The sequence below is a fragment of the Artibeus jamaicensis genome, unplaced genomic scaffold (assembly GCF_021234435.1).
Source record: "Artibeus jamaicensis isolate MK-2021 breed Jamaican fruit bat unplaced genomic scaffold, CSHL_Jam_final contig_233, whole genome shotgun sequence".
Classification (NCBI taxonomy): Eukaryota; Metazoa; Chordata; class Mammalia; order Chiroptera; family Phyllostomidae; genus Artibeus; species Artibeus jamaicensis.
In genome coordinates, this window is record NW_026521486.1 from 11,082,541 (window position 1) to 11,110,106 (window position 27,566).

Sequence of the window (27,566 nt, forward strand, 5' to 3'; positions counted from 1 at the left end):
CTTCTGGGCTCGCGTGGACCCACGTTTCCTTAGCAGATGAACGCCTAGAAGACGGAAACTCGGAGTCTGGAATACTTTGGAGGCTCAGGGAACTTACTCAGCTGTGTACCTGTCAGCCCTGGTTGCCTAGCAATTGGGTCGCTTGCTGGGCGCAAGAGTGGAACCTGCCGGACCGAGACACGCCCCGCCCCGCCCCGCTCCGCCCCGCCTCCCCGCGGTGCGCACGCGCCGCAGGGACTCATCTGGGGGAGGGGCGAGCTTGAGCGTGTCGCTACCCGCTGGCCTCGGCGGGGTGGGACGCACGCACGAGGGGCGGAGCGGCGGACGCGGAGAGTGGTTGAGGAGCCGGAAACGCGCCTCGGAGGGTGCGGCCCCGAAGAGACTGCGGGCTGGGCCGGGCGGGAAACGTTAGGCGAGCGGCCCCCGCGGCGCTGGTTCGAGCGGGCGGGGAGGGTCCGGAGGAGAGCACTGCCTGGATGAGGAACAAAGCGGCGGGGCAGGCGCGCGCGCCCCTCCCACGGCCAGCAGGTGGGCTGCGGGCGGACCCGCCCGGGGAGGGGCGAGGAAGGCCTTCGGGCCCCTTGCCCGCGGCCAGGCGAGTGGGCCGCCCTCGGGAGGCGTTGTCCCCAGGCCTGGGCTCTCCTGTGGCGAGGGGCCAAGACTGCATTCTCCCTGTGTTTGTTGACCTCCCTTGTCCCGCCCCCCACCCCTCCACAGGTTGGACAGCACCTTTCCCGAAGCTCCTGGAGGAAACGCCCCGGGTGTCCCCCGGCATGTCCCCCCTCGCGACGGAGTGCGCGGCCGCCGGCTCTCAGGAGAAGTTGGGCGGCCCGGGGAGGCCCCGGGGACGAGTGGCCGCGTTTGTGCAGCGGTTGTAAGCAAGATGCGGTAGCACGTGACCCTGGAACGTAAACCCTGATGCCGGGTCCCTGGCCCCCGCTGTGCTCTTTTCTCTGACACTTGGCCCCAAGCAGATGCATCACAGGTAAGTCCTGAGCCGGGCTCAGCGCTGATGACGTCTTTGGAAAACATCTGCCACGAGAGGCCAGAGTGCCTTTGTTTTGGGTGCCATTGGGAAGGTTACAGGTGCGATTTGCAAATGAATTTGTGTACTAAAGCGAACAAGGATTCCGCAAACGGGAATTAGGTTCAATATACTCTCATTCGACCTAATTTACTCCACTTGTGAATAGCTGTTCCAAATAGCTATATGTGGATTGTTAGCTCGTTGACAGCTTTATCCTATGCCTTTGACTTACTTGAGCGTTTAATGATATCTTTGGGTTCCGAAGTGTATTTTTAGCTCATCTGCATGCATCACCTTGAATTTTGCTGGTTACCCTCTGGCTGGGATGGTCAAGTGGAGAAATTAAGTTCTTACTGCTAATGCTTCAAGTTAGGTACTTTTTGGTACCATGTCAGTACAGTACGGAAATAGTTACACTTGGCTGCTTATATGTCATTCTAAGTAAAGTTATAAGATAAGCAAATGGCATATGGTTCATACATACCTCAGTTAGAAACACATGGCAGTAGAGGTGTGAAGGAAATGATTTTATAAGGAACAAGTAGGGAAGAAGGGAGTGCTTGGTACCTTTTTCCAAGATTGCGCCCTAGAATCTCACGTGAGGAAGGTAGTTAAAATAGAATTGCACTTTAGAATAAGTCTTATGAGGGTCATATTGTAAATTGAGGATGGAGCAGCTGTCATCTGTGTAGACAAAATGGGGCCACATTCTGTGCCTGACAAGCTCAGGCGAGGCCTGTGTGAGGGCCTTGCAAACTCAGACACCTAAAATATCCCCGCAAGGTGGTCTGGAGTTAAGCACTTTCTAACTGAAAGCAGGTCATGGCGGGCAGTCGTGTCCTAGACTGGAAATCTTCCCTGACAAAAGTCGACCTCTACCTTCATTGAGCCTTACTGTTGTTTTTGTGTCTATGATAACATACTTTTATTGGGACCCCTTAAAGCACAAGCCACCGCCCCAGAGGAAGACCACGAATTCTCTCATTGTTATTGCTGTCATGTTTGTTCATTGTTGACTATTAACCATCCCATACCCACCTGTGCAAAGGTAGTGCGTGTCTATCATTGTACTATTTTGTTCATTCCCCAAGGTTTCCCTGCTTTGCTTTGTCCCCCCTCCCTAGTCAATCGCCAGTGGATTTCATGGACCCACTTATGCCTCTTTTGATTGTAATGTATAACATAAGGTGCAAAACTGCCATTTTTCAGAGAGTTTTCTTCGTTCAGATTTTGCTTTCCAGTAATTGTCAGTTTGGCTCAAATAAACTCATAAAAAATTCTTACAGGTTTGGACGTTTCTTACGTTGACATCTGCTTTCTCTGTATAGGATACTGGTTACTTGTGGTTTATGGCTGCTGAAGTCATCGCATTTTAGTGACTCACAGCAGCAGAAATCTGCTGAGCCTCTCACATTAAAGTCTGGTTGGAACTGGTTTGAGAAGGCCTAGAAGTTAACCTAGAAACACCATTTTGATTTTTATCTCAAGATTAGTCCTCAGATTAATGTTCAGGAATTTTCAGAATGGGATTCGAAGCTACAGACTTTTAATTGTACTTTTAAAAATTATTGTAACCAATTTTTTTGTAGGACATTACTTCTCCATTGACTGTAGAGTTATAACGAAAAACTTTGTGGCTATAAAAAGTTATAGGTGGCCCTGGCTGGTGTAGCTCAATGGATCGAGTGTGGGCTTGCGAACCAAACAACCGTGGTTCTATTCCCAGTCAGGGCACATTCCTGGGTTGCAGGCTAGTTCCCAGCAGGGGATGCACGAGAGGCAACCATAGATTGATATTTCTCTCCCTCTCTTCCCTTCCCCTCTAAAGATAAATAAATCTTTAAAAAGTTGTTTAAAAATGTTATAGGTAAAGTCTGTTTTAAACCAACCCAAGCCCAGAAACTTTTGAAATTAAGGTAGCCGTAGTTTTTTTTAGTCTGTAAGGAATTTTTGCACTTTTAGTGGCATAGTTACTGTTATAAAGGTGTTGTCCTTCATCAGGTGTACCTGATCTGTCATGTGCTTCGAGTTGCCTTTGCAGTGGGGTGAGCTTACACTGCACCCAGTCTCCGTCATTTTGGGGTGCCTGCCCCGTACAAGGTGCTGTGCTCCGTGCTCTGTTGGCCTTGTGAACTTTAGTAATGTCTGGGAGCTTAGTTTTATGAGTTACCTGGCCAGGGATGTAAGGTGGCAGCCCGTGGACACAGAATAGTGCAGGAACAGGTCTGTGCAGGACTTCAAGCATGCCCCGCTATGCAGACACAGGTCCTAGTGTAACAGGCAAAATGGTTCTTTTATTGTAACTATCTTTTTCAATTTCTGTTAAGAGCTTGGTTTTATTAAATTAGGCAGACCTGGATTTAAGTCCCCACTCTGCCACTTGTTATGCAATCATAAGTTTCTTAGTGTCTGGGTCTCAGTTTCCTTATTTCTAAAATGGGATTAAGAATAATACCTACCTCACAGTAGCTCTAAAGATTAGGTGAGATAATTACATGTAAATTGCTTTGTCCTGTGCCTAACACCTGTGGAATGAGAGTAATAACTGTTAGCTGTGATTATTTTCAGGTTGATTGATAGCTGATACTGCCATTGTTTAGAATTAAAAACTATTTAGATTTGTGTTCATGGCTAAGGAATATGTAGAGCAGGGGTGTCAAACTCCTGTTCACTGGGGGCCACATCAGCCTCATGGTTGCCTTCAAAGGGCCAAAATAATTTTAGGGCTTTATAAATGTAACTACTCCTTAACAGTTAAGGAGTTGGAATTACATTGGGCCTTTTGAAGGCAACCGTGAGGCGGACGTGGCCCCTGGTGAAAATGAGCTTCACACCCCAATGTAGACCCATCTGATTTCTCCTCCCAGTCTTCATCCCTGCCGTGTGTGTGTGTGTGGGCGCAGACAGAAGAATATGCATTACTGTGATATGATAAGGATTGAAGGCCATTAGTTTGGGTCGCGTGGTGGCTAGCTGCTTGAAATACAGTACTTTTAAAATGGCAGCCTATAAATTCTGATACTTATTGATAAAAACCTCCAATACATATCTTATTCAAATCAGTATTACTCTTATTCTAATTGTATTGTTAACGGAAATGCAACGTGGATTGTATAGAAAATGTGAATTTCAGATTCTTCTGCCTGCCAGAAATGGTTTGTTGATAAAATAAAGTTGATGTGTTGAAAAACTTTTTATCAGTATTTTGCAGCATAATCTGTGCTCTTGCACTTAATTGTTGTGTGATTTGGGGATTAAAACTTGTGCTCTTTGAGACTCAGTTTCCTTATCTACCTTATTTTGAAGAAGTGAGATATGAAGTAATTTTTTTTTTTTAAAGCTTCAGCCTTACTTCTTTTTTTTTTTTAAATATTTTATTATTTATTTATCTTTAGAGGGGAAGGGGGGGAAGGAGAGAGGGAGAGAAACATCAATGTATGGTTGCCTTTTGTGCGTCCCCTGCTGGGAACTGGCCTGCAGGGAACTGGTCTGCAACCCAGGCATGTGCCCTGACTGGGAATCGAACCACGATCGTGTGGTTCGCAGGCCCGCGCTCAATCTACTGAGCTACACCAGCCAGGGTGAAGTAATTTTTAAAAAATATCTAGCAAATCTTACATAACAAACCTTGATATGTGGAGGATGTTATTAATTAATTAAAATATTGACACAGAATTTTAATAAAATGCTGATCCGTGAGAAAATATGGTGCTTTTTCACACCATTGATAATCTAATTCAGATCCAGTATCATTTTAACTCCTGGTAAAAAGAACTAGCAAATATTCTTTGGGTAGATTAAAACAACCTGCTTATTGAAGTCCTGGTTTAAAATAATAAGCCAGTTAAAGAAAACAAATCTTGTGCAAGAAAAAACTTGGATGATTAAAAAATAACACAGCAAACCAGTTTCATTGCCAGTGTGCTCTTGGGAGTATAAACTTTGCTTTAGGTAGTGTGCATAGGATTTAGATTAGAACAAGGCACATCTGATTGAAACAGGGCACGATCCTGTTTGTGCTGTACGACATTGACTGACTTAGTTACTGTCTCTCGAATCCCAGGTCCCTTGTCAATAGAAAAAATGGGACACTAGCTGTGTCCGTGTTGTGAGCATAAAAATGAAATACCCACTTCCCCACCCTATAGGTTCAGGTTCTTTAGTACCTTGAAGAAACAGTCACTGAGGTAATTGTTTCCATGACTAGTTATGTGTGCTCTTTCTTAGGATGAATGAAATGAACCTGAGTCCAGTGGGGATGGAGCAGCTGACTTCATCCTCTGTGAGCAATGCCTTGCCAGTCTCAGGGAGTCACCTGGGGTTGGCTGCCTCCCCCACTCACAATGCCATCCCTGCCCCAGGTGAGTGGTAAGGGACAGTGACTGAATTTCAACACTTACTGCATTATCAGTTCTAAAGAGAGCCCAGTCGGGGTCAGAGCCTCTTTAAAAGTAGAAGGGAGAAGCCAAGCAGGTCTGAATGGCTGTTCACATGTGGTTGCGCAGTGGGAGAACACGTTTTTGGAGAGAATTGGATTCTGGTGGACAGGAGTAGCCATTTTTTGTGATAGTCTTCCTCAGCTGGTGGCCTTTTGTGTGGAGCTGCAATTGACTTGGCATTTTATGTCCGATTGCCTATTGTCAGTTCACACTCTCAGGCTCTCTTTCCCTGGGTTAGTAGAGGATAATCAAAGTTACTCTAATAAATGTTCTTAGCATGAGCCATTGAACTTTTTTTCTACTGCATCCGAAATTGACAACTGCAGATACACCTAGAATTATGGGTGAAGGGAAGCCACCAGGGACGGAGCTCTTGTGTGGGACGCCCACAGAACTCAGTGACTGGAGAGAATGAGAGTGTAGGAGAAGCTCACTTCCCCTGTCACTGTGCTTTTAAAACCTTTTTTATTTGCCTAGATTAATTTTCTTTTTCTATGAAACAAGTAAGCTAGTGATTCTTAAGGATCTACGGCACTGGAATGTATTGGACCGTCTTTATCAAAATAGGAGTTAATGTTTAAGAGTATTTAAATCTGTAAGTTGTTTAAATAGTTCCCTATAGAGAATTACTTGCTTAATTACTAAAATGGAGCAGTTAAATAAGTTTCATCATAACTATGGCCTCTTTATATTCCTTTAAGTGTCCATAAAAACTTTTCAAAAATTAGTTTTTACCTCATTTGATTATCTCTTAGGCATTCTTCCCTTTAGTGGACACTGTTGTTAAGGAGGAAAAGCCTATTAGCAAATATTGCCACTGGCAAATATAATGCAATTCAGCATTGTCTGAGTTGGTGAGTGTAAATTATGACACTTAGGCACAGTTAGAGTCCCTCCAGCACTTTGCAGATAGATATACTTCCAGGTGGATATAATCTCAGGGTTATAATGTTTAACCATGAAGTACATCATACATGCAGAAAACTCTATGAGAGTATGTGTACACAGTTTTGCATCTATCTCTAGGTTATTTTCCAAGTGAAGCATACCTGTGAATTTTTAAAAGTGAAACATTCTCACTGTACGAAATGGAAATTATAGTAAACTAAAAAAAAAAATCTTTTTTCTGAAGCCCTGTAATATCACTACTCAGAGACCACTTCTATGAACTTTGGTATGTTTCTTCCCATTTTTGTATCTCTGTATAATTTGTTTACTCAAATTGTACTTAAGCTAGGTTTTTAGTTGTAATTAAATGTTTGGTACTTAAGAGCAATGTAGGAGAGTTCCGGCCAAGATGGAGGTGTAGGTAGAAACACTTCGCTTCCTTGCACAACCAGAAGAAGGATAACAACCAATCTAAAAGCAGTAAACAACCAGAAGTGCCAGAAAACCAAACTGCATGGAACTCCGACAACTAAGGAGTTAAAGAAATGTTCACCAAGATCGGTAGGTGGGCAGCCAAGCAGAAAGGACTCACGGCAAGGCTGCGAGCCCAGGGGGTGAGGTGGGCTGGCTGAGAGGACTTGAGGCAAGGCGGCGGACTGCGTGGGCAAGGCAGGGCTGGCTGAACAGGAAACTAGAGACTGAAAGATAGCTGTAAACTACTGCAGGGGTTGCCATGTGGGAGAAACTCCCAGTCTCACACAACAGAGTCCATAGGGAAGTGGGGCTAGAGCCACATTTTTCCCTCTCTGACCCTTCCCCCACAGACAGCACCACAATGCAGCAGAGAGGGTTGCCCCACCTGGGTAAATACCTGAGGCCGCAGCCCCTGACAACATAACAGGTGCACCAAGACAAAGAAATATGGCCCAAATGAAAGAACAGATCAAAGCTCCAGAAAAAGAGCTAAGGGCTGAGGTTGCCAACCTGTCTGATGCAGAGTTCAAAACACTGGTATTCAGAATGCTCACAGAACTGATTGAGCTTGGTCGCAAAGCGAAAGAATAAATGAAGGATACCCAAAGTGAAATAAAGCAAAATATACAGGGAACCAAGAGTGAAGTGAAAGAAACCGGGACTCAAATCAACCATTTGGAACAAAAGGAAGAAGTAAACATCCAACTGGAACAGAACGAAGAAACAAGAGTTCAAAAGAAGAGAGGATTAGGAACCTCTAGGACAACTTTAAACACTCTAACATCAGAATTATAGGGATGCCAGAAGGAGAAGAACAAGAGCAAGAAGTTAAAAACCTATTTGAACAAATAATGAAGGAAAACTTCCCCAATCTGGCAAAGGAAATAGACTTCCAGGAAGTCCAGGAAGCTCAGAGAGTCCCAAAGAAATTGGACCCAAAGAGGAACACACCCAAGGCACATCATCATGAAGTTACCCAAGATTAAAGATGAGAGAATCTTAAAAGCTGCAAGAGAAAAGGAGAGAGTTACCTACAAAAGAGTTCCCATAACTATCAGCTGATTTCTCAAAAGAAACCTTATAGGCAAGAAGGGTCTGGAAAGAAGTATTTGAAGCCGTGAAAGGCAAGGACCTATCCAAGATTACTCTATCCAGCAAAGCTATCATTTAGAATGTGAAGGCAGATAAAGTGCTTCCCAGATAAGGTCAAGTTAAAGGAGTTCATCATCACCAAGCCCTTATTATATGAAATGTTAAAGGGACTTATCTAAGAAATTGAGAAGATTAAAAACCACGAACAGTAAAATGACAACAAACTCACAACTATCAACAATAACATAAAAAAATGAAAAAAACTGAGCAAACAACTACAGAAGGAACAGAATCAGAGAAATGGATGTTATATGAAAGGTTTTCAGTGGAGAGGCGGAAGGGAGAGAATGGGGAAAGGTACACAGAAGAAGAAGCGTAATTGGTAGGCATAAAAATAGATGGGTAGAGGAAAAGAATGGTATAGGAAACAAGTCAAAGAACTTATATGTACAACTCATGGACATGAACTAAGGTGGGGAATGCTGGAGGGTTGAGGGGTGCAGGGCAGAGGGAAAGATTGGGAAAACTATAATACCATAATCAACAATACTTTAAAAAGAAAAAGAGCAATGTAGGACAATGGAGGATTAGTACGGCATTTTAAAACGTTATAACTTTGAGAACTAACTTTACTACCTATTTGTGGATGTGCCTGTGTGGGATGTGAAGGGTTACTAGGTGAAATTTCTGCCCACGTGTACCAGCCTAAGAGGTTAGCCAGTGACTGTAGAGAGACTTTGTAAGTACTTTTTAAAATTTTATTTTTCAGTTATAGTTTATATTCAGTATTATTTTTACTTTCAGACGTATAGCCTAATGGTTAGAGGCCTTATTTCCTTTTAATTGAGAACATTTTCTTGTAGGCCTGCCAGTGGCGATTCCAAACCTGGGTCCCTCCCTGAGCTCTCTGCCTTCTGCTTTGTCTCTGATGCTTCCAATGGGTATTGGCGATCGAGGGGTGATGTGCGGGCTGCCTGAAAGAAACTACACCCTACCTCCACCACCGTACCCCCACCTGGAGAGCAGTTACTTCAGAACCATTCTACCTGGTAAGCATTATAGTTCTTTGGGAAGTTAGAGGAAAAAATAGGGCTGACGCAACCTCAGTGCATGCAGACTTGAATAACACTTTCGTTTATCATGATGAGACAAATATCTAGGTGGGAAAAAGCCATCTGTCTATATGTATCTACTTTTCCTCTTGGAATGTACAGGGAACACATTATTAGTATAGCAGTCTGACTAAGCTTCATTTCCTAATGGCACATAAGCAGTTCTCTCCCCTCTCCTCCAGCATCTCCTTGGGTCAGCTTTATAATTCTGCAGTTGTAATGCCTGCCAGCCATATGTCCTGCTACAGTGTCTTGTTTATTATAACGTTTATTGAATTTTTATTCTGTTAAAAAAGTATTGTTTACTCTTTCAGATAATCTAGCAGATAGGGAACCACTCATAATCCATATTTTTGGTATATTTCCTTCCTATCTTTTGTTTTGGTACATAGATTTTACTGTTTTTTTGTTATTAATACTATTTCTTATATAATTGTGTATCTACTTTTTTCACTTAATACTTTTCTCTGTTTTTACAGTTATTTTCCCCAGTTGCTACACAGTTTTCATAATATCCTTTTTAGTGGTGCATTACATTCTACTGAATGGATATTTCATAGTTTATTATATCAGCCTTTATTTTGGGGCAGTTTGGTTTTTCCATTTTTTATTACCATTATCCTTGTGTATAATCTTTACAAAATGCATTTAGGGAATAATACCATAAGTGGAATTTCTTATGTGAGAGGGCATGAATGTTTTTGAGGTGCTTGATACGTGTCCTTTCCAGAGAGGTTTTAGTGGAGCGCACTCCCGCTCGCCACGCGGCAGGCAGCGCCTCACTGCACCCTCAGAAGCGCAGTGTTTGGGTATTTTTTTGTTTTAATAAAGCAGGCACAGTTGTGACGTGTTTTGAATAGAGCCCAGTGTGTTATGATAGTTCGGTAAGTCATTATATTTAATTAAATTTTATTTTTCACATAGAAGATCTGCTTTTAAATAATTTTTTACCTTTGAACTCTTATAGAGCAAATTACAGCATCTTAGGACTCAGGAATTCCAACCACGTATATAGTAAAGGCAGTATTTAAATGATTAATTTCCAGTGACTTCAAAGGAACATAGTTAATTTTTTATGATTTCTTAGTTTCACAGGAAGAACTGAACTATGGTATATGCATGTTGCTCTTTTTGAGGTGTACACACACACACACATAGTAAATCAAAGAAGTAGCTGGGAGACTAATTTAGTTATTTTGTAGCTTCTAGCATATGGAATTCTTTGTTTAACAATGTACTAAACTTCCTCTGTTATCTCATCTTTTCCTTTTCTCAGGCATTTTATCTTATTTAGCCGACAGACCGCCTCCTCAGTACATCCATCCCAACTCTATAAATGTCGATGGTAATATAGCATTATCTATCGCCAATAACCCTTCAGCACTGGATCCCTATCAGTCCAATGGAAATGTTGGATTAGAACAAGGCATTGTTTCAATAGACTCTCGCTCGGTGAACACACATGGTGCCCAAAGTCTTCATCCCAGTGATGGCCACGAAGTGGCCTTGGACACAGCAATCACTATGGAGAACGTGTCTAGGGTTACCAGCCCCATCTCTACAGATGGAATGGCAGAAGAGCTTACAATGGACGGTGTTGCAGGCGAGCATGCTCAAATCCCTAGTGGCTCCAGAAGTCATGAACCTCTGTCTGTGGATTCTGTGAGCAACAACCTTGCAGCAGACACTGTAGGACATGGTGGTGTGATACCCATTCATGGGAATGGCCTGGAGCTCCCTGTGGTCATGGAAACAGACCACATTGCAAGTCGGGTCAACGGGATGTCTGACAGTGCCCTCAGTGACTCCATCCACACCGTGGCCATGAGCACCAACTCTGTAAGCGTGGCACTCTCTACCTCACACAACCTCGCCTCCCTAGAATCTGTTTCCCTCCATGAAGTTGGCCTAAGCCTAGAACCTGTGGCTGTCTCCTCCATCACCCAGGAGGTTGCTATGGGGACAGGTCATGTAGATGTGTCTTCAGACAGTCTTTCTTTTGTACCACCTTCACTGCAAATGGAAGACTCCAATTCAAACAAGGAAAATATGGCAACCTTGTTTACAATTTGTGAGTGTGCATAGCCTTTTTCTTTTGGAAATATTGGTGGAAAGGGCCATCATCCCTAATAGGCATAGTCACATAGTCAGGTGTTAAAGGAGTATAGAAAGTAGCTAGGCTTTGCAAATTTTCTTTGCCTTTGTAGTGTTCTTTATATTAATGTACGTTTTCCTGAAGTAAGCCAAATGATATATAGACATTTCATTGGTTTTTCAATTTCCTCCCAAAGTAAGGAGACATAGTCATTTCTGTAATTTACAGATGAGCTTAGCTCAGTAATATGTAAGGTATTTCAGAAGGTTTCAGTAGTAGAGAATTAATTATAGGAATAAACTTGAATTTATTCTAAGGTAGCCTGTGTGACCTGCCTCATGCTCTTTCAACGTAAGGCAAAATGTATTACATCATAAGTACTTTTTTATCCCCATGGAGAAATGTAGGTGGTTACAAATGCAATTTTGTTTTTGCTTAGAATGTACATAAAGTTGGGCATGTGAAAGTTATTTTTGTATAAAAGTATAAAATAGCCAGTTTGTTGGTTTCAGTACATGCTTCATTATACAGGAAACATGTTGATGGTATATTATATACCAGCCTCTGTGCTAGATGCTGGAGAGGAAATGGTCTACAGGAGACAGCACAAGTCTTTAAGGAGCTTGTGGTCTGATGGGAAGCATAGGCCAGGAAACAGGCCATTGCAGTACAGATAAGTGCAGGTTGGGATCAAGTGCAGCGTGCTAAAGGAGCCTGAGGACGGGGTCATGGAAGGAGCAGGGAAACTTACTGGGGGAGGTAACATGCATGTTAGCACAGACCTGAAGGACAAGAAAGATGTTGGCAGCTGAGAATCAGGAGTTGGCCTCCCTTAGGTGCCTAGAACTAAAAGAATCATGAGTGGTTCGGAATTGCTGAAGCATAAAATGGGGGCAGGGGCCGAGATGAGGGGTATGTGATGAAAGAAGGAGCCAGAATACGAAGGATTGTAAGGAGTGAGGGATGGGGTGATGTGAGGATAACTAGTTTATTGGAGGCAAGTCGGTAAGGAAGATGGTGCCATAATTTAAGTGAAACATAATTTTCCAACCTAGAGTAGAGGTAATAAGGATGAGGAAAAGTGTAGGATAGTTGTAAGAACTTACCAGACCTTGACTGGATGAAGCTGGAGGAGGGAAGTGTTAAGGAGAAAACCCTAGTTTTTGTCTCAGAAAACTGGGTGGATAGTGGTACTATGCCTTAGGATAATGATTGATGAAGGAGGAATAGATTTTTTTTTGGAGCAGTGATGGTGAGTCCAGTGTTAGACACGCTGGCTTTACGGTGTCCGTAAGATACCCAGTAGAGATGTCTAATGAGAAGTTGAATCTTGAGCTCAGAGATCTGTCTGTCTGGAAATATTTAGGGATCTTCAGCATGAAGGTGTTAGTCATGGCCATGGAAATGGGGTGAGATCATCCAGTAAGTGTGGAGTGATAGGAGGACTGGGGATGTCAAGATACAGCAGCAGAGGAAGAGCTTCTGAAGGCGACTGAATGGGAGAGCCGGGAAAGTAGGATGCGGCTTCTGGTGCTGCAGAAGCCAAGCAGTAGGGAGACCTTCGTATTAACCTTTCCAATCTCAAATTTATAATTTTAAGTATTTTAATCTGGGAATGTAATGTAGGGTCGTTAATTGATAAGGGATGGCCTAAATTAGCCTACTGATCCTTTTATGAATTTACTTTTAATTTAAAAATATTTATTTTTAGAGGGGAAAGGAGGAAGAGAAGCATCAGTGTGTGGTTGTGTCTTGCATGCCTTGGTGGGGACTCAGCCTGCAATCCAGGCATGTGCCCTGACTGGGAATTGAACCAGTGACCCTGTGGTTCAGAGGCCAGCGCCCTATTGATCCTCTTTAAAGTGGCAAGCAAAACCTCTCGCTTCTAAATGTGTTTTTATAAAATGAGATATAATTTACCATACACATTTTTCAAGTGTACAGTTTAGTGATTTTTAGTATATTGACGAGGTTATATAACTGTTACCACTATCTAATCCCAAAACATACTTATCATCCCATGAAGAAACCCCATTAGCAACCACTCACTGCCCAGTCCCTCCTTCCCCTCCTGTGCTCAGGTAACCACTGATCTACTTTCCGTCCTCCTGGATTTGCTTACTGATGTTTCATATACATGGAATCACGCGGTATGTGGCTTTCTGCATCTGGCTTTTCCTTAGCATAATGTTGTCATGGCTCATCTGTTGTGTGGCAGGTGTTAGTACTTCATTCCTTCCTGCGAATGAGTAAGAGCCCATTGTGTGCACATGCCACATTGTATTTATCCATTTATCACCCACGGACATTCGGGTGCTTTCTCCTTTTTGGCTATTGGGAATAATGCTGCTATGAACTTTCGTGTACAGGGTGGGGTCACAGTAGGTTTATAGTTGCTCGTATGGAGAATAATACAATAATTCATAAATAAAATGCAAGAATGAAGTCTTTTGTGTATTCAAAACTGTAAACCTTTTGCCCCAACCTATACAAGTTTCTGTGTGAACATGTTTTTAATTCTCTTGGATATACAGGGTGTGGCAAAAGTAGGTTTATAGTTTGTGTGGAAAATAATGCAATAATAAATAATACAAAAATAAACTCTGTCTTTCATGTACTTACAGCTTTAAACCTACTTTTGCCCCATCCACATATCTAAAAGGAGAATTGCTCTGTGTTTAACTTTTTGGGGAATTGCCAGAGTTTTTCAGCTTCACCAGTTCGTATTTCCAGCCTTGGTGTGTGAGGACGGTTCCAGTTTCTCCACACCTCTGCCTGTGCTTGCTTTCTGTTTCATCATAACCATCCTGTGGAAGTAAAGTGGCGTCTCACTGTGGTTTTGATTTGCGTTTTCCTAACGACTAGTGATGTTGAATGTCTTTACGTGATTTATTGGCTCTTTGTATGTTTGGAGGAACCTCCAGGCATTTTGTTTTTTGCTATATGAAACCTGAATTCTCTTTGGAGGTGGTCCCCGTCTTGTTAAGAATCAATTCTTATCAAGGATAGGGAATCTCTAATCTGATATTCCAATTTTTAATCAATCAGTAGTTGAAGTGATAGGTTATTACTGTTCTGTGATATGAAAACTTACTAATACCTTATTCTATTTAGTAGAAACTTCTAATGGATTGCTTGAAGAAAAGGCAGTTGGATGGCTGTGGTTCTAAGGTTTACAGGTTCCACTTAATTTGTGAACAAGTTTGGAAAGTGTGAACTCAGTTATTGGCTAATAGGGTCACGAATACTACTCCTTTACAGAGAGAAGGAAAAGTAAGAGAATACAGCAGCAGATTTATGGAGAAGGACACTTACGAGCTTGTAAAGGTGAAGCTGTCAGCACAGACAGCAGTCTGCACAGGACGCACTTCTCTGACAGTGCAGAAAGGAAGGCCATGTGAATGATTGTAAGAACTTGAAGCTAATTTGTCTGCTGCAAGGATATATTCCACCTGCTGTCCCAAAGAGCAGGTTGTAAATATTTTTTTGGCTTAAGAATCTGCCATCAAAATCTGGTTGACCAGTCTGTTTATAGTGAAGCAAAAGAGGTCAGTGGTGCGGCTGCCTATTTATTAGGTATTACAAATAATACATTGTATTAGGTATTATAAGTAATCTAGAGATGTTTTAATATATGGGAAGATGTGCCCGGGGATGACTGTTTGATTCTTTAATATCATGCTATTTTTTTATGTTTTTCTGTTATGCACTGAATAAAATCAAAAGGGAAAAAAATCTCATCTTGCTAAAGAGAGACATAAGAGTGGATGTGTGTTTTAGTGTAAGAGAGTAGTGTTTTTGATTAGAGTATTTCTCCTAGAACCTTGCTTCTTCCTGGTTACAGTTTAGTAATTAGTGTTTAACTAGAAAAGCAGGTGGTACTTTAGCCTGCTTGAAGTGACCGACCCCATTTGTGTTTCTCAAATTTCCCACCTGTAGGGTGCACACTCTGTGACCGAGCCTACCCCTCAGACTGCCCTGATCACGGACCGGTGACTTTTGTTCCTGACACTCCCATAGAGAGCAGAGCAAGGCTTTCTCTCCCAAAGCAGCTGGTTCTCCGCCAGTCAATCGTGGGAGCGGAAGTTGGTAAGACCCATGGCGCTGCACAGCCTCACCGAGTCCCTCCTCTCTTTGTGAGGGGGAGTCCTAAAAGTGGACACGTGTAATTCAGCGGTTATTTGGTTGACCAGAAGTCAACTTATGGCTTATGATCCCCTTTCTTACAGTCAGGATTGAATAGAGAAGAGAATCCTGGTCCGAGTCTTTGAAGGCTCCGCTTTTATTCTTGGCTGTATTATCCATGAACAATTTCCATGACAAGACACTCCTTGAACTTCTTTCTCTTACAGAAATGTGGGAAATTCACCACTGATTACCATGTATAACAAAAGATATTTTTAGATAAAATGTTTGTAGATTGTCTAATACTCCCTAGGAATAAGGAATAAGGACCGCCCAAGTATGCTTACCCATATTTGACTTTTCAACATGGTTTTTGACGTGCTGTGCCATTTCTTTGAAAATATGAGTCAGAGTTCATTGTTCTTTCAGCTATGGCTTGGGCGTGATGTCAATCGAAAGCATCAAACAGCTTAGATAATATACAGCAGTGCTTTAAGCACAGTTTTAGAAGTTTGATGTATTTTGTAGCAGTTGCGCTGTACACACACACACACACACGCACTTTTTAAAAATCCTCACAGAGGACTTGCTTATTGATTTTAGAGAGAGGGGAAGGGAGGGAGAGAGGGGGAAGAGAAACATCAGTATGAGAATCAGTTGCCTCTTGTACACACCCCGGCCAGGGACTGAACCCATAGCCTAGGCACGTGCCCTGACCAGGAATTCAGTCTGTGGCCTTTTGGTTTATGGGACAGCCTGAACCACACCACCCAGGGCTGCTCTGTAGTTTTATAATAATAATATTCTTTAGTCTTTTAATGTAGTTACTCCAAAATAACATATTTGGAGGGATGTGGTTTGGCTCCTGTGTATAAAACTGGGTTTAGGAATTTCTGATCCCACTTCTTACTCTGCATATTTCTTCTGAGCCCCATTTAATCTGTTCACTAAATTTTCCATAGTTACAGGATATACCCATAAGACTTAGCTACCTCTTAGGGGTTCTGGAATATCAGAATTCCTTAGGCTCGCTGAAAATAAGATTCTTTGCATGACTTAAGCTACTTTCTCTCCCGTATCCTCCGAGATGTTTAAATCACTGATTGTGTAGGTGGTGTCCTTCTACTGACAGGTGTGTGGACTGGTGAAACCATTCCTGTGCGGACTTGCTTTGGGCCTCTCATTGGCCAGCAGAGTCATTCCATGGAAGTAGCAGAATGGACAGACAAGGCAGTTAACCATATCTGGAAGGTCAGTGTTTATGAAACTTGTGTGTGACTTCTGGACGTTTGCATTTTAATGAGGTAGTTAAAAGTGATGTAGAAGTCAGCAAATGCTGTGCACTGTCAGTCATTTGTTTAACATCACAGCCTTTCTGTTCTTGGTATCAAGTGATAATATTACATGGCAAAACACCAACTGTTGAGTATAGAGGGTAAACTGTGTTCGTCTCCATTTTGTTAGGTAATCAAATGAGTCTGCTTTTTAATTACCTGTGACCAGCCAAGGCTATAGGCTTTGTTTATATGATGAAAGTCTTGTTTTATAATTGACTAAAACATTCCTTAAATGTTTTAGCATGGGAAACAATTCTAGAATTAGAAGCTAAGATTGTTTCTCTAGTTTTTTAAAGGGAGGGCTAGAAACACAAGGATTTGATATAGCATGTCCTGTGAACACTTTTATATTGAATTTCGGTAGATTGGGAATGATGCTTTAAAACTGAAGTGAGGGGAAGGTGGGTCTAGTGATAATTGGAAAGTAAGGAGCCACTGGTATTGGGAACCTTGATCCTGGTATCCAAAGGGGAACAAAGAAGAATGCTAGGTTCATTGCAAAGAGAGGCTTCTCTCACCTCAAAGTTCATTCAGTGCCATGTAGGTCATGAAAACAAGTTGACTGGTTTTTTGTTTTTTTTCCAGTCAAGCAAAAATGTGTATAATCAAGAATACTGTCTATCTATACACTGAACATTAATCGTAGATCTCTGATGGTCTTTATCCAATTGCTGGAAGTCGGGGGACTGGTGAAATGACAAACGTCTAGTCCCTACTGCAAAGTACAGGAGAATGCTAGCCTTAATTTAGGACCGTTTTGTGTTGCTTGTCAGCTCGTTTGATGTGTTCATTTGCCTTCCATTGGCAGATATACCACAATGGTGTCCTTGAATTCTGCATTGTTACAACTGATGAAAATGAATGTAATTGGATGATGTTTGTGCGCAAAGCCAGGTAAGTAAGAGTAGGCGTGGATAGAAGAAATTGTTACGATTCAGAATCTTCTCAATAGAAAGCTTTGTGACGTATGGGGAAGTGATGGAGAATAGGACTTACACTGCTCTGTGCGCACACTGTAAGGCCCAAGGCTTTTCACCTTCTTTACTCCGGTAGTCGTTGACTAATGGTGATTATAAATGGAAATACAAGAAACTGTCCTTTTTCCCAATTTTCCACACTACCAGTGCAATAAGGAATGATACTGTTACTGCTGAACGTTCCGGGGAATGCCTTCTCATTCTGTTGACCATTAGTTGTGATTAATGTTCAGCTATCTACCTCTGTGTCTCTGTCATACTGGTTTTTAAAATTTTTTTATTTTCGTGTTTATTACATTTATTAGGGTGACATTGTTAATAAAATTACACAGGTTTCAGGTATACAGTTTTATAATACATCATCTGTATATTGTACTGTCTGTTCATCACTTCAAGTCAAGTCTCCTCCCACCACCATTTATCTCCCCTGTACCATCTTCTCCCCCGACCCTCCTGTCATGTTGTTTTCTGTAAAGACTTAATTTATTTATTTTTCTTGTTTTCAGCAGCAGATTCTAGTGTTTCTAACTGTAAAGGGCAGTAAACTTATGTACTAAAGAAAGAATTCTGTTTATATGCAGATACCTTATAGGTAGGACATGGAATTAGAAAAATGACACAGAGCAAACTTATATCTAAGTTTTCATAGAGGATTTTGCTATCAGGATATGATGTGTTTAGTATGTGTTTCCAAATTAATATGCTTTATATGTTCAATGTGATAACCTAGGAACCGGGAAGAGCAGAATTTGGTGGCCTATCCCCACGATGGAAAAATTTATTTCTGCACCTCACAAGATATCCCTCCAGAAAATGAACTGCTTTTTTATTACAGCCGGGATTATGCTCAGCAGATTGGTGAGTTCATGTAAGACTTGTTTGTTATGAATCTGGTGTAGTAAAAACACCAAGGCCAAAAATAAAGTTTTGGTAATGATTTAAATGTCAGTGGAAAGGAATTGTATAACCTTTGTATATATAAAGGCAGGGTATGGACCCCTCTGTTAAAAGTGTTAAAATCTGTGAGGTTCTTAGCTGAATGTTACTGACCAAACAGTATTTTATGAAGTGAACCTTTGTGTTAGGACTTTGATTTGGGGAATTTGAAGTTCCACAGGCTGTCTTCTGAGCCAGTACTGTTGTGATTGAAGTTCATAGAGGACAGCAAAGCTCCTTGAATGGATTCAACTTTCATGGGCTTTTTCTGTGCACTGTGTCATGATGATGCATGATGACAAGGGATTTTATGAGTTTGTATGTGCTACAGAATCTTAATTTCTTTTTTTTTGCCTAGGAAATATGCCTTATAGTCCAGTATTTACTAAGTGCTTCCTCTGCCTGGCACGATTTGAGAGGCTGGGAATAGAGCACTGAACAGACATTTTATTTTCGTAGATAGTGGGCAAGCTGGAAATTTGGGGAGAAGGGGAAAATTGTAAGCAACAATTAATATCAAGAGTAAGTTTTAACATTTAAGTATCAGGACATATGGAATGATTTTTGTTTTTAAAGGTGTTCCTGAACACCCAGATGTGCACCTCTGTAACTGTGGCAAGGAATGCAATTCCTACACAGAATTCAAAGCCCACCTGACCAGCCACATCCATAACCATCTTCCAAGCCAGGGCCACAGCAGCAGCCACGGGCCAGGCCACAGCAAAGAGAGGAAGTGGAAGTGCTCGATGTGCCCCCAGGCTTTTATCTCTCCTTCCAAACTTCATGTCCACTTTATGGGTCACATGGGTATGAAGCCCCACAAGTGTGATTTCTGTAGCAAGGCTTTTAGTGATCCCAGCAACCTGCGGACCCACCTCAAGATACATACAGGTAAGTGTATTGGACCATCAAAGTGGGATTTTGCAGCAATGAGAAACTGCAGCAGTTAAGGCTTTGCAGTGAGATAGTCTTGCAGGTGGAGCTGAGGTAAGATGTTGGAGAACCCATCCCGCTGGCAGTCAGCAGGACTGTGAGTGTGGTAGACCTTGGGGGGATAGGTGTGCTTCCTCAGAGGGGGTCACTGCTGAGGAAACTCCACTTGCCAGGTGTCCAGGTGACTGGGAAAGTGCAGTTCATAACCAGGAAGTTAACCCATTTGTTTGAACTTGAGGGAATTCTATGGGAGTAGCCTGAGCCTACCATTAGAGCTCCACCTGCTCCCCAGCCAGAGCCAGGTTTGCTCCCATTAATGTTGCTCGGTAAACCCGGCAAAGCTTTGCTTTTGAATTTCCATATTCTAAACTACGTGCAAACCAACCTCCGTGTTCGTAGGCCTTTTTTGGTCATACATACTACAAAATAACTGATGAAGTTTTAGTTTTCTTGGCTGGGTTATTTGCTCTCCAAATCTTTGAAAGTAATATTCTTCATCCTTTTGCATTAAGACTGAGTAGTCACAATAGAGACTATATGGCCCACAAAGCTTAAAATACTGACTAGTCTTAGGTTTGCCAACCCCTGACTTAGCATAATCATATTTCCTCATTCTAAGAAGAATTTTATATTTCATCCCTGTTTTATGAGGTCATGTTGTATGTTTAAAAAAAGAGAGAAAACTGTAAATTTAGGTTGTAAAAATATGTTTACCTATAGATTTGCCCCTAGGATTATGTGATTTTTTTTTCAGGTTTTATATCATGTCTACTATAAACATTTTTTAAAATACATAGATGTTAGCAGTCCTAGAAGGGGATCGGATTTATTCACTTCACTAGCGCTAGTTGTAGAATGTACATTGAGTGGCTCCGAGTGCTTCTAAGTAGATGGCCCTAGAAAGTGAAGTTCCAGCTGCCAGTCAGTTCTGTTTTATTCCTGCCTCTTCCACACACTCGTGTGCGCCTGTTTATCTTGAGAGTGCTGATGGTTGTTTCACTCACAGTGTGATGATTTGGGTTCATGTGCAGGTCAGAAGAACTACAGGTGTACTTTGTGTGACAAGTCTTTCACCCAGAAGGCTCACCTGGAGTCGCACATGGTTATCCACACGGGTGAGAAGAATCTCAAGTGTGATTATTGTGACAAGTTGTTTATGCGGAGGCAGGACCTCAAGCAGCACGTGCTCATCCATACACAGTAAGTCACCCCCGGCCAGATGCTCCTCCGGGGGCGAGCACCGGGGCGGACCTGTCTTCTGTCTCCCGTGTCCCACATAGCGAAGCACCGGGCAGAAAACTACAGTTTTGGTTTTATTCTGGAAGGCTCCACTTGTTTGCTTTGTTTTTATTTTTCACTTTTACTCTCTGTTTACTTTTATTCATATTTAAAAAACAAAATCTTACTTAACAAATACTTTAAGTTCCTCCTGGGGGTGCTTAGTGGTGGAACAGAGATGAGAGTCACAGCCCTTGTCTTTAAAGAGCTCAGAGTCCAGGACAGAAACACAGCAGCACACTCGCCGTGCTGTGTTGCAGTTGTTGGTAAGCACTGCATTCTGGAAGACTCTAGAAGACCCGCCTAACCCAGCCTGGGCTGTCCTGGGCAGGGTTTTTGGCAGTTAAGTGTTGAACAAGGTAAATCAGAATTATTCAGGGAGGCAAAGCAGAGAAAAGGATGGGAGTAGTATTCTACACAGCGGGAACGGCACATTTAGAAACATAGGTGCAAACACAGGTGCAGGGGCCTGTGGGGTGCAGGTGGCACTTCATAGTCTGAGCATGGCGGGCCTGTGGGGGTTGTGGAGACAGGTGGCAGCCGCGTCATGAAGAACCTTTTACCCAGCTAGGAAAGTGAAGCTTTGTTCTGCAGATAATGGGGGTCCACCGGAGGATTTTTCTTCCCCGTGTACTGGGCACTGCTGTGTGTTGAGGTGTGGGTGTGTGCGTGTATTTTAATTATGATAAAAAGCGGGAATTGTACTGTTATTTCCAGATGTACAGTTGAATGATGTTAATTGTGCTCATGTTGTTTGGAACGTTGAAGGGTTTGAAGGAAGAGGATGTCGTGGTGAGATGTCTGTCTGTAAAGGGTCGCTCTGGCATCATGGCAGGGTGATTGAAAGAGGAGGTGTCCACATTTCAGGAGGAATTCATGGCATGAACCCCAGTGTAATCAAATGCCTAGCCTGCATTAGCCACAGTAGTTGTAGGGAGAAGAGATTTTGTGGTCTTGAGCCTTTAGCAAGTGTCAGAAGATGGAGAAAATAGTAACTTTCATGTTATGGAGGTGCTCTTTAGAAATCTGTCTTTAATGAAAACTTGATATTACTGTCGGGTTTAGATAAATACTTGGCTTTCATATCCGCCCCTTTGTCTGATTCCTGATCACATTGCAACCTGAAACACTGAAACATCCAGAGAGTCTAGATCCATGTTTCTGACTTTTCAAATGACCATTGAAAACATTCTTATTAGTACTTTAATTATTAGTGTAAAATTTTAGAAATTCGACACGCTATCAAACACAGTTAGAACTGTACAGTACTAGAGCTGAAAGAGCCATCTCTGGGACCACTTAGTCTCGCTTCTTATATTAGTCAGCTCAAGCTGCCGTAACAAAATGCCATAGACTGGCTGGCGTAAGCACCAAATTTGTTTTCTTACACTTTGCGAGGCTGGAAATCTGAGGTCAGGGTGTCAGCATGGGTGGCTTCTGATGAGGGCCCCTTCCTGCCATGCAGGTGGTTGCCTTTTGCTCTGTCCTCACGTAGTGGAGAGAGTGAGCTCGTGCTCATCTCTTCCTCATATAAAGAAACTACTCCCATCACGGGGGTCCCACCTTCACGGCCTCATGTAAATCTGATCATCTCTCATAGGCCCCATATCCAAATGCCAGACCACGTTGCAGGTTAGGGCTGCAGCATGTGCATTTGGAGGTGGAGGCCCAGCGTGTGACCCACAACACTGCTCACAGTTGTCACCTAGGAAGTGTGAGGAACAACCGTGGGGTCAGGGCCCCACCTGATGTAGTTGGTCAGGGGGAGGACCCTGGCCGTGGGTTGGGTGGTTTGTTTTTTTTAAAGCTTCCCAAGTGACGCTAATGTCCAGCCAGTAGCTCTCATCCTGAGAGCTGTTGAGTTCATCCAAAGGAAGGGCCTGTCTCCACAGTGTCTTTGGCAACTAGCTGTGTTGTTTCCTCTCGAATATCACATCATTCACATAGTTTTGAGGAAAAGTGTTATTTCAGTCAAGCTTGTATCAACCTCTGACCATTTATTCTACAGCTGCCCTTTGGAATAATACCAATTTATATAAATGACATAAATTTAATATTTTTTTGCAGTGACAGCCTTTCACACTTAAAATCACTGTGTCATGGTTCCTTTAAACCTTGTTTTCATCAGGCCAACTGTTCCTAATTTCTACAGCTTTTTCCCTTACCACCTGCTTTTAAATTTGGTGCCCTGAACACAAAATTCCAGATACGTACTATTTGGGGTATAATAAAGTAGTTATTTTCTTCTTTCACATTGACTTTCTGTTCTTTCAAGTGATACCTAAATTTGCACTTTTTCTGTTGCCATTTCACAGCATAATGCCATGTAAATTATTTTGTATTTTGCGTAACTGTTTTTTTCACCATTTGGGTTGGGACTGGCTTTATCAGGTATTGACCAGTGAAAACAGTTCTATTAAATGTGGATCTGGACTCTCTTTGTTAGGATGATGAGATACAATAAGCCTCTTTGCCCACCTCCCATGGAATAGAAAGAGGTTTGGGACTGTCTGAAGTTTAAACCAGTACAAGTCATTCATCAAAGAAACACCGTTCACTCAAGATAGAGTTGAATGAGGCATTAGACTTCCTATACAGAGAGATCCTTGGAGACGTTTTCAGATGTTCGTATTTTTACTTTTAGGTATTTCAAAATGGATGTAGTAGTATTGGAATTCATCCTATTTATCTGCTTAGAAAAGAAAATAGCGACAGTCCTGAAGCCAGACTCAGGAGGGCGGAGTCCCTCTCGCAGTGTTCCTCTGGGGGCACAGGTGTGTGGCGGAACCAGCCTTGCCTGCCCGAGAGAAAGGAGCTAGAGAGCAGAAGTGACACTCCCTAGGTCATCTCCTCGGTCCCCTGGCTTTGGATTCCAGTTGTTTACATTTTTTTTTTTACTCATTTTAGAAGAGGAGGGTGAGAAAGAGAGAACGTCAATTTGTTGTTCCACTTATTTATGTCTTTAGTGGTTGATTCTTGTATGTGCCCTGACTGGGGATTGAACCCACAACCTTGGCAGATGAGGACACTCTAACCAACTGAGCTTTCCAGCCAGGGCCTAGATTTCATCTTTATAATTTATATTTCTGGTCTTACGTATCTAACCATTGACTCAGCATTTCTGAGGTTTGGATGTCCACTAGGCAGCTCAAACCTGGTATGTCCAAAACTCAATTCTTAATATTATCCCTACAAACTTGACTTTCCCAGTGCTCACTAGCTCAGTACATGGCACCACCATTCACCCCAGTGGCTCAAGCCACCTCCTTGGGGTCCTCTTTAGTTCAGTCTCCCGTTTAATTCACTAGCCCAGACCACTGGTGTGCTTTGAACAGACCACCCGATCGTCTCCCAGCTGACCTTTCTGCTTCTGCACTTCTCTCGCCTCATCCACTCCCCAGCACACCTGCACAGATGCACACACACAAAGCCTGTCTTCTGGCCATGGTGGCCAGAGCACTCCATTTAAAGCAGAAATCATATTGCGCCCATCACTGCTGGTAAGTCTCCAGTGGGCTTCCCGGCATTCCCTTTTATCTGTTTCACGTATCAGGTTAGAAGGGCTTCACTGTAGCCCAGACACCCCTTCCTGATGTGGTGGAGGTACTTGGCTACCTCCCCCAATTCATCTTTTATTCCTTCTCTCCTCACATTCTGCTTTAGCCACATGGGCCCTCTCCTTGCTGCTACTTCAGCTTACTAAATGCTCTTCAGTCTCGGGACTGTGTACTATAAACCACTGCCTGGCAACTTCTTTCCATACATAATATCGTACTGTCTCAGTCCCTCCCTTCATTCAGGTCTCTGTTCAAATATCATCTCAGAATGGCCTTCCTTGACTAAACTACCTAAAACAGGACTTCATCACTCTTACCTGGCTTCATTGTTTTTCATAGTACTTACTGCTATCTGATACCATGCTATATATTTTTTGTTTATGGTGTAACTTCTCCACTAGCACTTAAGCTCCACGAGGACAGGGCCTTAGTTTTCCACAGCCTGTAGTGCTCCACAGAACCCGCCAGTGCCGTCTCCTGCTGGGAGAAGGTGGTGGAAGTGCTAACAGCAGCCAGGCCTCAGAACTTCCCACCACACCTTGCCACTCCTTCAAGGATTCTAACCCCCTTTTATCTGTTTCACATACTGGGCTTTCATGAAGATGTACAGTTCAGATGCTCTAAAAACAAAAGTTAAAAAATCCCTAGTCTGTGTGATCTCTAAGGTTCTGTTCAGCTCTCACATGTCTGAGTAAGGATTACTCAGATCTTGGCGCTGCTGGCATTTTGAGCTGGATAGTTTTTGCTGTAGGGGTTACCATGGACACCACAGTGAGATACGATTACGGACTGGCCATTTGGCAAACATTTTCAAATTGGAGCCCTCCACCTGTTGGTGAGAATGTAGGCAACAGGTACTCTCCAAATGGACCTGTATGTTAATACAATGAAATAATAAATTGGTTTAGCTTTATCTGGTAGAACTGAAGATATGCGTGTGTTTTGATCCACCTCTACTGCTCCTGAGTATATATATGCCCTAGAGAAACTCATACGTATGCAAACCAACATATAAATGTTGATAAATGTTGAGAGCAGCCTTGCCTGTGGTAATAAAAAATTGGAAACCACCAAAATATCCATTAACAAAAGGTAAGTTGTGTGTTTGTAAGTAGTGAACAGCAGTGGAAAGGAACAAACTACTGGTACCCGCAGCGACTTGAAGGAATTTCACAAATGCCATGTTGAGTGCAAGAAGCAAAAGACAAAAAAGATACAGTATGATCCTGTTTACATAGAATTTCAAAATAGGCAAAATCAGTCGGTGCTGTTTAAACTGTACAGATGTCTTGTGACTTATCTGTATGATATCCCTCATGTGAAAAGGTGTGATTCTAGACCAGGGGTGTCAGACTCATTGTCACTGGGGGCCACATCAGGGTTGCCTTCAGAGGGCAGAAGGTAACTTTAGGACTGTATACATGTAACTAGACCTTAACTGGGCACGAGGAGCTCCGTGCTGCCACCGGGTGGAGACAGGGCTGGATCGGGCCTGTGTTTGCCACCTGTGTTCTAGATGGTAGCGCTCCGACAAAGGCCTGAGATTATACAGATAAGTGTGTGCCTCAGTCATCATTTTAACCCCAAATCAGAGTTTTTTTCTTGTGTTTTTTTAGAGAACGCCAGATCAAGTGTCCCAAGTGTGATAAGCTGTTCTTGAGAACAAATCATTTAAAGAAACATCTTAATTCACACGAAGGAAAACGGGATTATGTGTGTGAAAAATGTACAAAGGCTTATTTAACCAAATACCATCTCACCCGCCACCTGAAAACCTGCAAAGGGCCCACCTCCAGTTCATCAGCACAAGAGGAGGAAGAGGAGGATGACTCAGAGGAGGAAGAACTAGCAGACTCGGTGGGGACAGAAGACTGTCGAATGAACAGTGCTGTGTACTCAGCAGATGAGTCTCTCTCGGCACATAAATAAGATGCCAACTGTTTCTGGACAGAAAATGCAAAGAGGAAAACACACATAACAGCCATGCACTACAGTGGTTTTTATAGAAAATGGTTTCTGGTTTCCTTCCAGCCAATAGTCAAAACAGACTGAGTGGGAATGGAGAAAGCACTTATGGGAACATCCTCATGAAAACACGTTAAACAGGCAGGAAAAGAGAGCATGCGTCCTGTTTTTGAGTGATGTGTGGGGAAAAAAGTGTCAACTTTTGAGGTCTGTTCTTCATTTACATGGTCATCTGTGTGCACATTTATGCCTGAGTCAAAGCTGCCCTCTGCCCAAACAAAGCAGATTTATTTTAAATCATTCCATTATTTCCTTTTCTTCTAAGTCCTGTGACTTAGTAATGCTCTAAACTTGGTCCCAATTGCTGATTGTGGTTCTAGTGTTTTATTTCATGTGGACTGTTGTGACTTATATTCATCCCAGAACAGACTGAAATATAGTGTAAGCTGCTTTGCAGCTAATAAGTTTAAAGCGCCACCTGCCTTAAATCTCTACTTGGGAATTTAGGGTGAACCTTGCTTCCCAAAGTTTCAGCAGGTGCCTGGAGGGCAGATGATAAAACAGCCAGGCAGTGGGCCACAATGGAGAGAAGAAAAGGGGAGATGCCTGGGCCACTGTCCAAGAAACTAGCTTTGACATAAGCCAGGGTGAGGCACCTACTTGTTCCTTGGTCTCCAGTAAAGCTTCCAGCCCCTAGACAAAGGGGACCTGGAGGTGGAGAGCCAAATAACGCCTGCTGGACTGTCTCCTGACGACACGCACACGTGGACTCGGCTGGCAAAGTGGTACCTCGGCCCATGGAAGGAATGATTCTTTATATCTGCCTTCACCTCTGGAAAGGATCAAGACACCATCAAAATGTTGCCAACTCAGATGTCAGATGACTCCAGATACATTGGTGTATTTGCAATATTAGTCCTACCCAGTTGTCTATGAAGGACCAACCAATTAAGTGTGGATACCAAAGGATTTGGAAAGTGGAAGGCTTCTTGAGGTCACCACATGGGAGCGATTTCAGGGTCCCAGCTTAGTTCCTGCATCCATCTGGTCTTTCCCCTGGTTTCACAGGCACACCCTCCTTTCAGCAAAAATCAGACGTCCTTAAGTTGACGGTTGACAGAACACGCTCTCCTGCGCTGAGGCACAACCTCTGGGCTGGACTAGCAGGACTCTGGTGGGAAGGTTTTGCTGCTAATGTATTTATAGAATGAATGTATTTCATTCAAATCTGTATTCCTCTAGGAAGGATTAAAATAAAAACTTTTTAAAAATACAGGATTCCTCTTGTCACGTCATTTTGGGGAAGAAGGAGAAGAATGCATCTTTAGGAG

At 42.7% G+C, this 27,566-nt stretch overlaps 1 protein-coding gene across 3 annotated transcripts; it reads left to right on the forward strand.

The window, feature by feature from the left end:
* Positions 1-282: 282 nt before the first annotated feature.
* Positions 283-27,566, forward strand: PRDM4 (PR/SET domain 4). Of its 3 annotated transcripts, none has more exons than XM_037160305.2 (12): positions 283-365; positions 718-985; positions 5,255-5,388; positions 8,784-8,969; positions 10,309-11,103; positions 15,067-15,216; positions 16,364-16,503; positions 17,398-17,483; positions 18,297-18,424; positions 19,079-19,393; positions 20,467-20,635; positions 25,887-27,566. In XM_037160305.2, the coding sequence occupies exons 2-12, from the start codon at positions 975-977 to the stop codon at positions 26,197-26,199; spliced, it is 2,427 nt and encodes an 808-aa protein (XP_037016200.2). In that variant the 5' UTR covers positions 283-365; positions 718-974; the 3' UTR covers positions 26,200-27,566. The 3 variants fall into 3 exon arrangements, with proteins under 3 accessions (XP_037016200.2, XP_037016199.2, XP_037016201.2); XM_037160304.2 differs by lacking the exon at positions 283-365 and adding an exon at positions 372-528; XM_037160306.2 differs by lacking the exon at positions 283-365 and adding an exon at positions 372-528 and having other exon boundaries at positions 16,385-16,503; positions 25,887-27,564.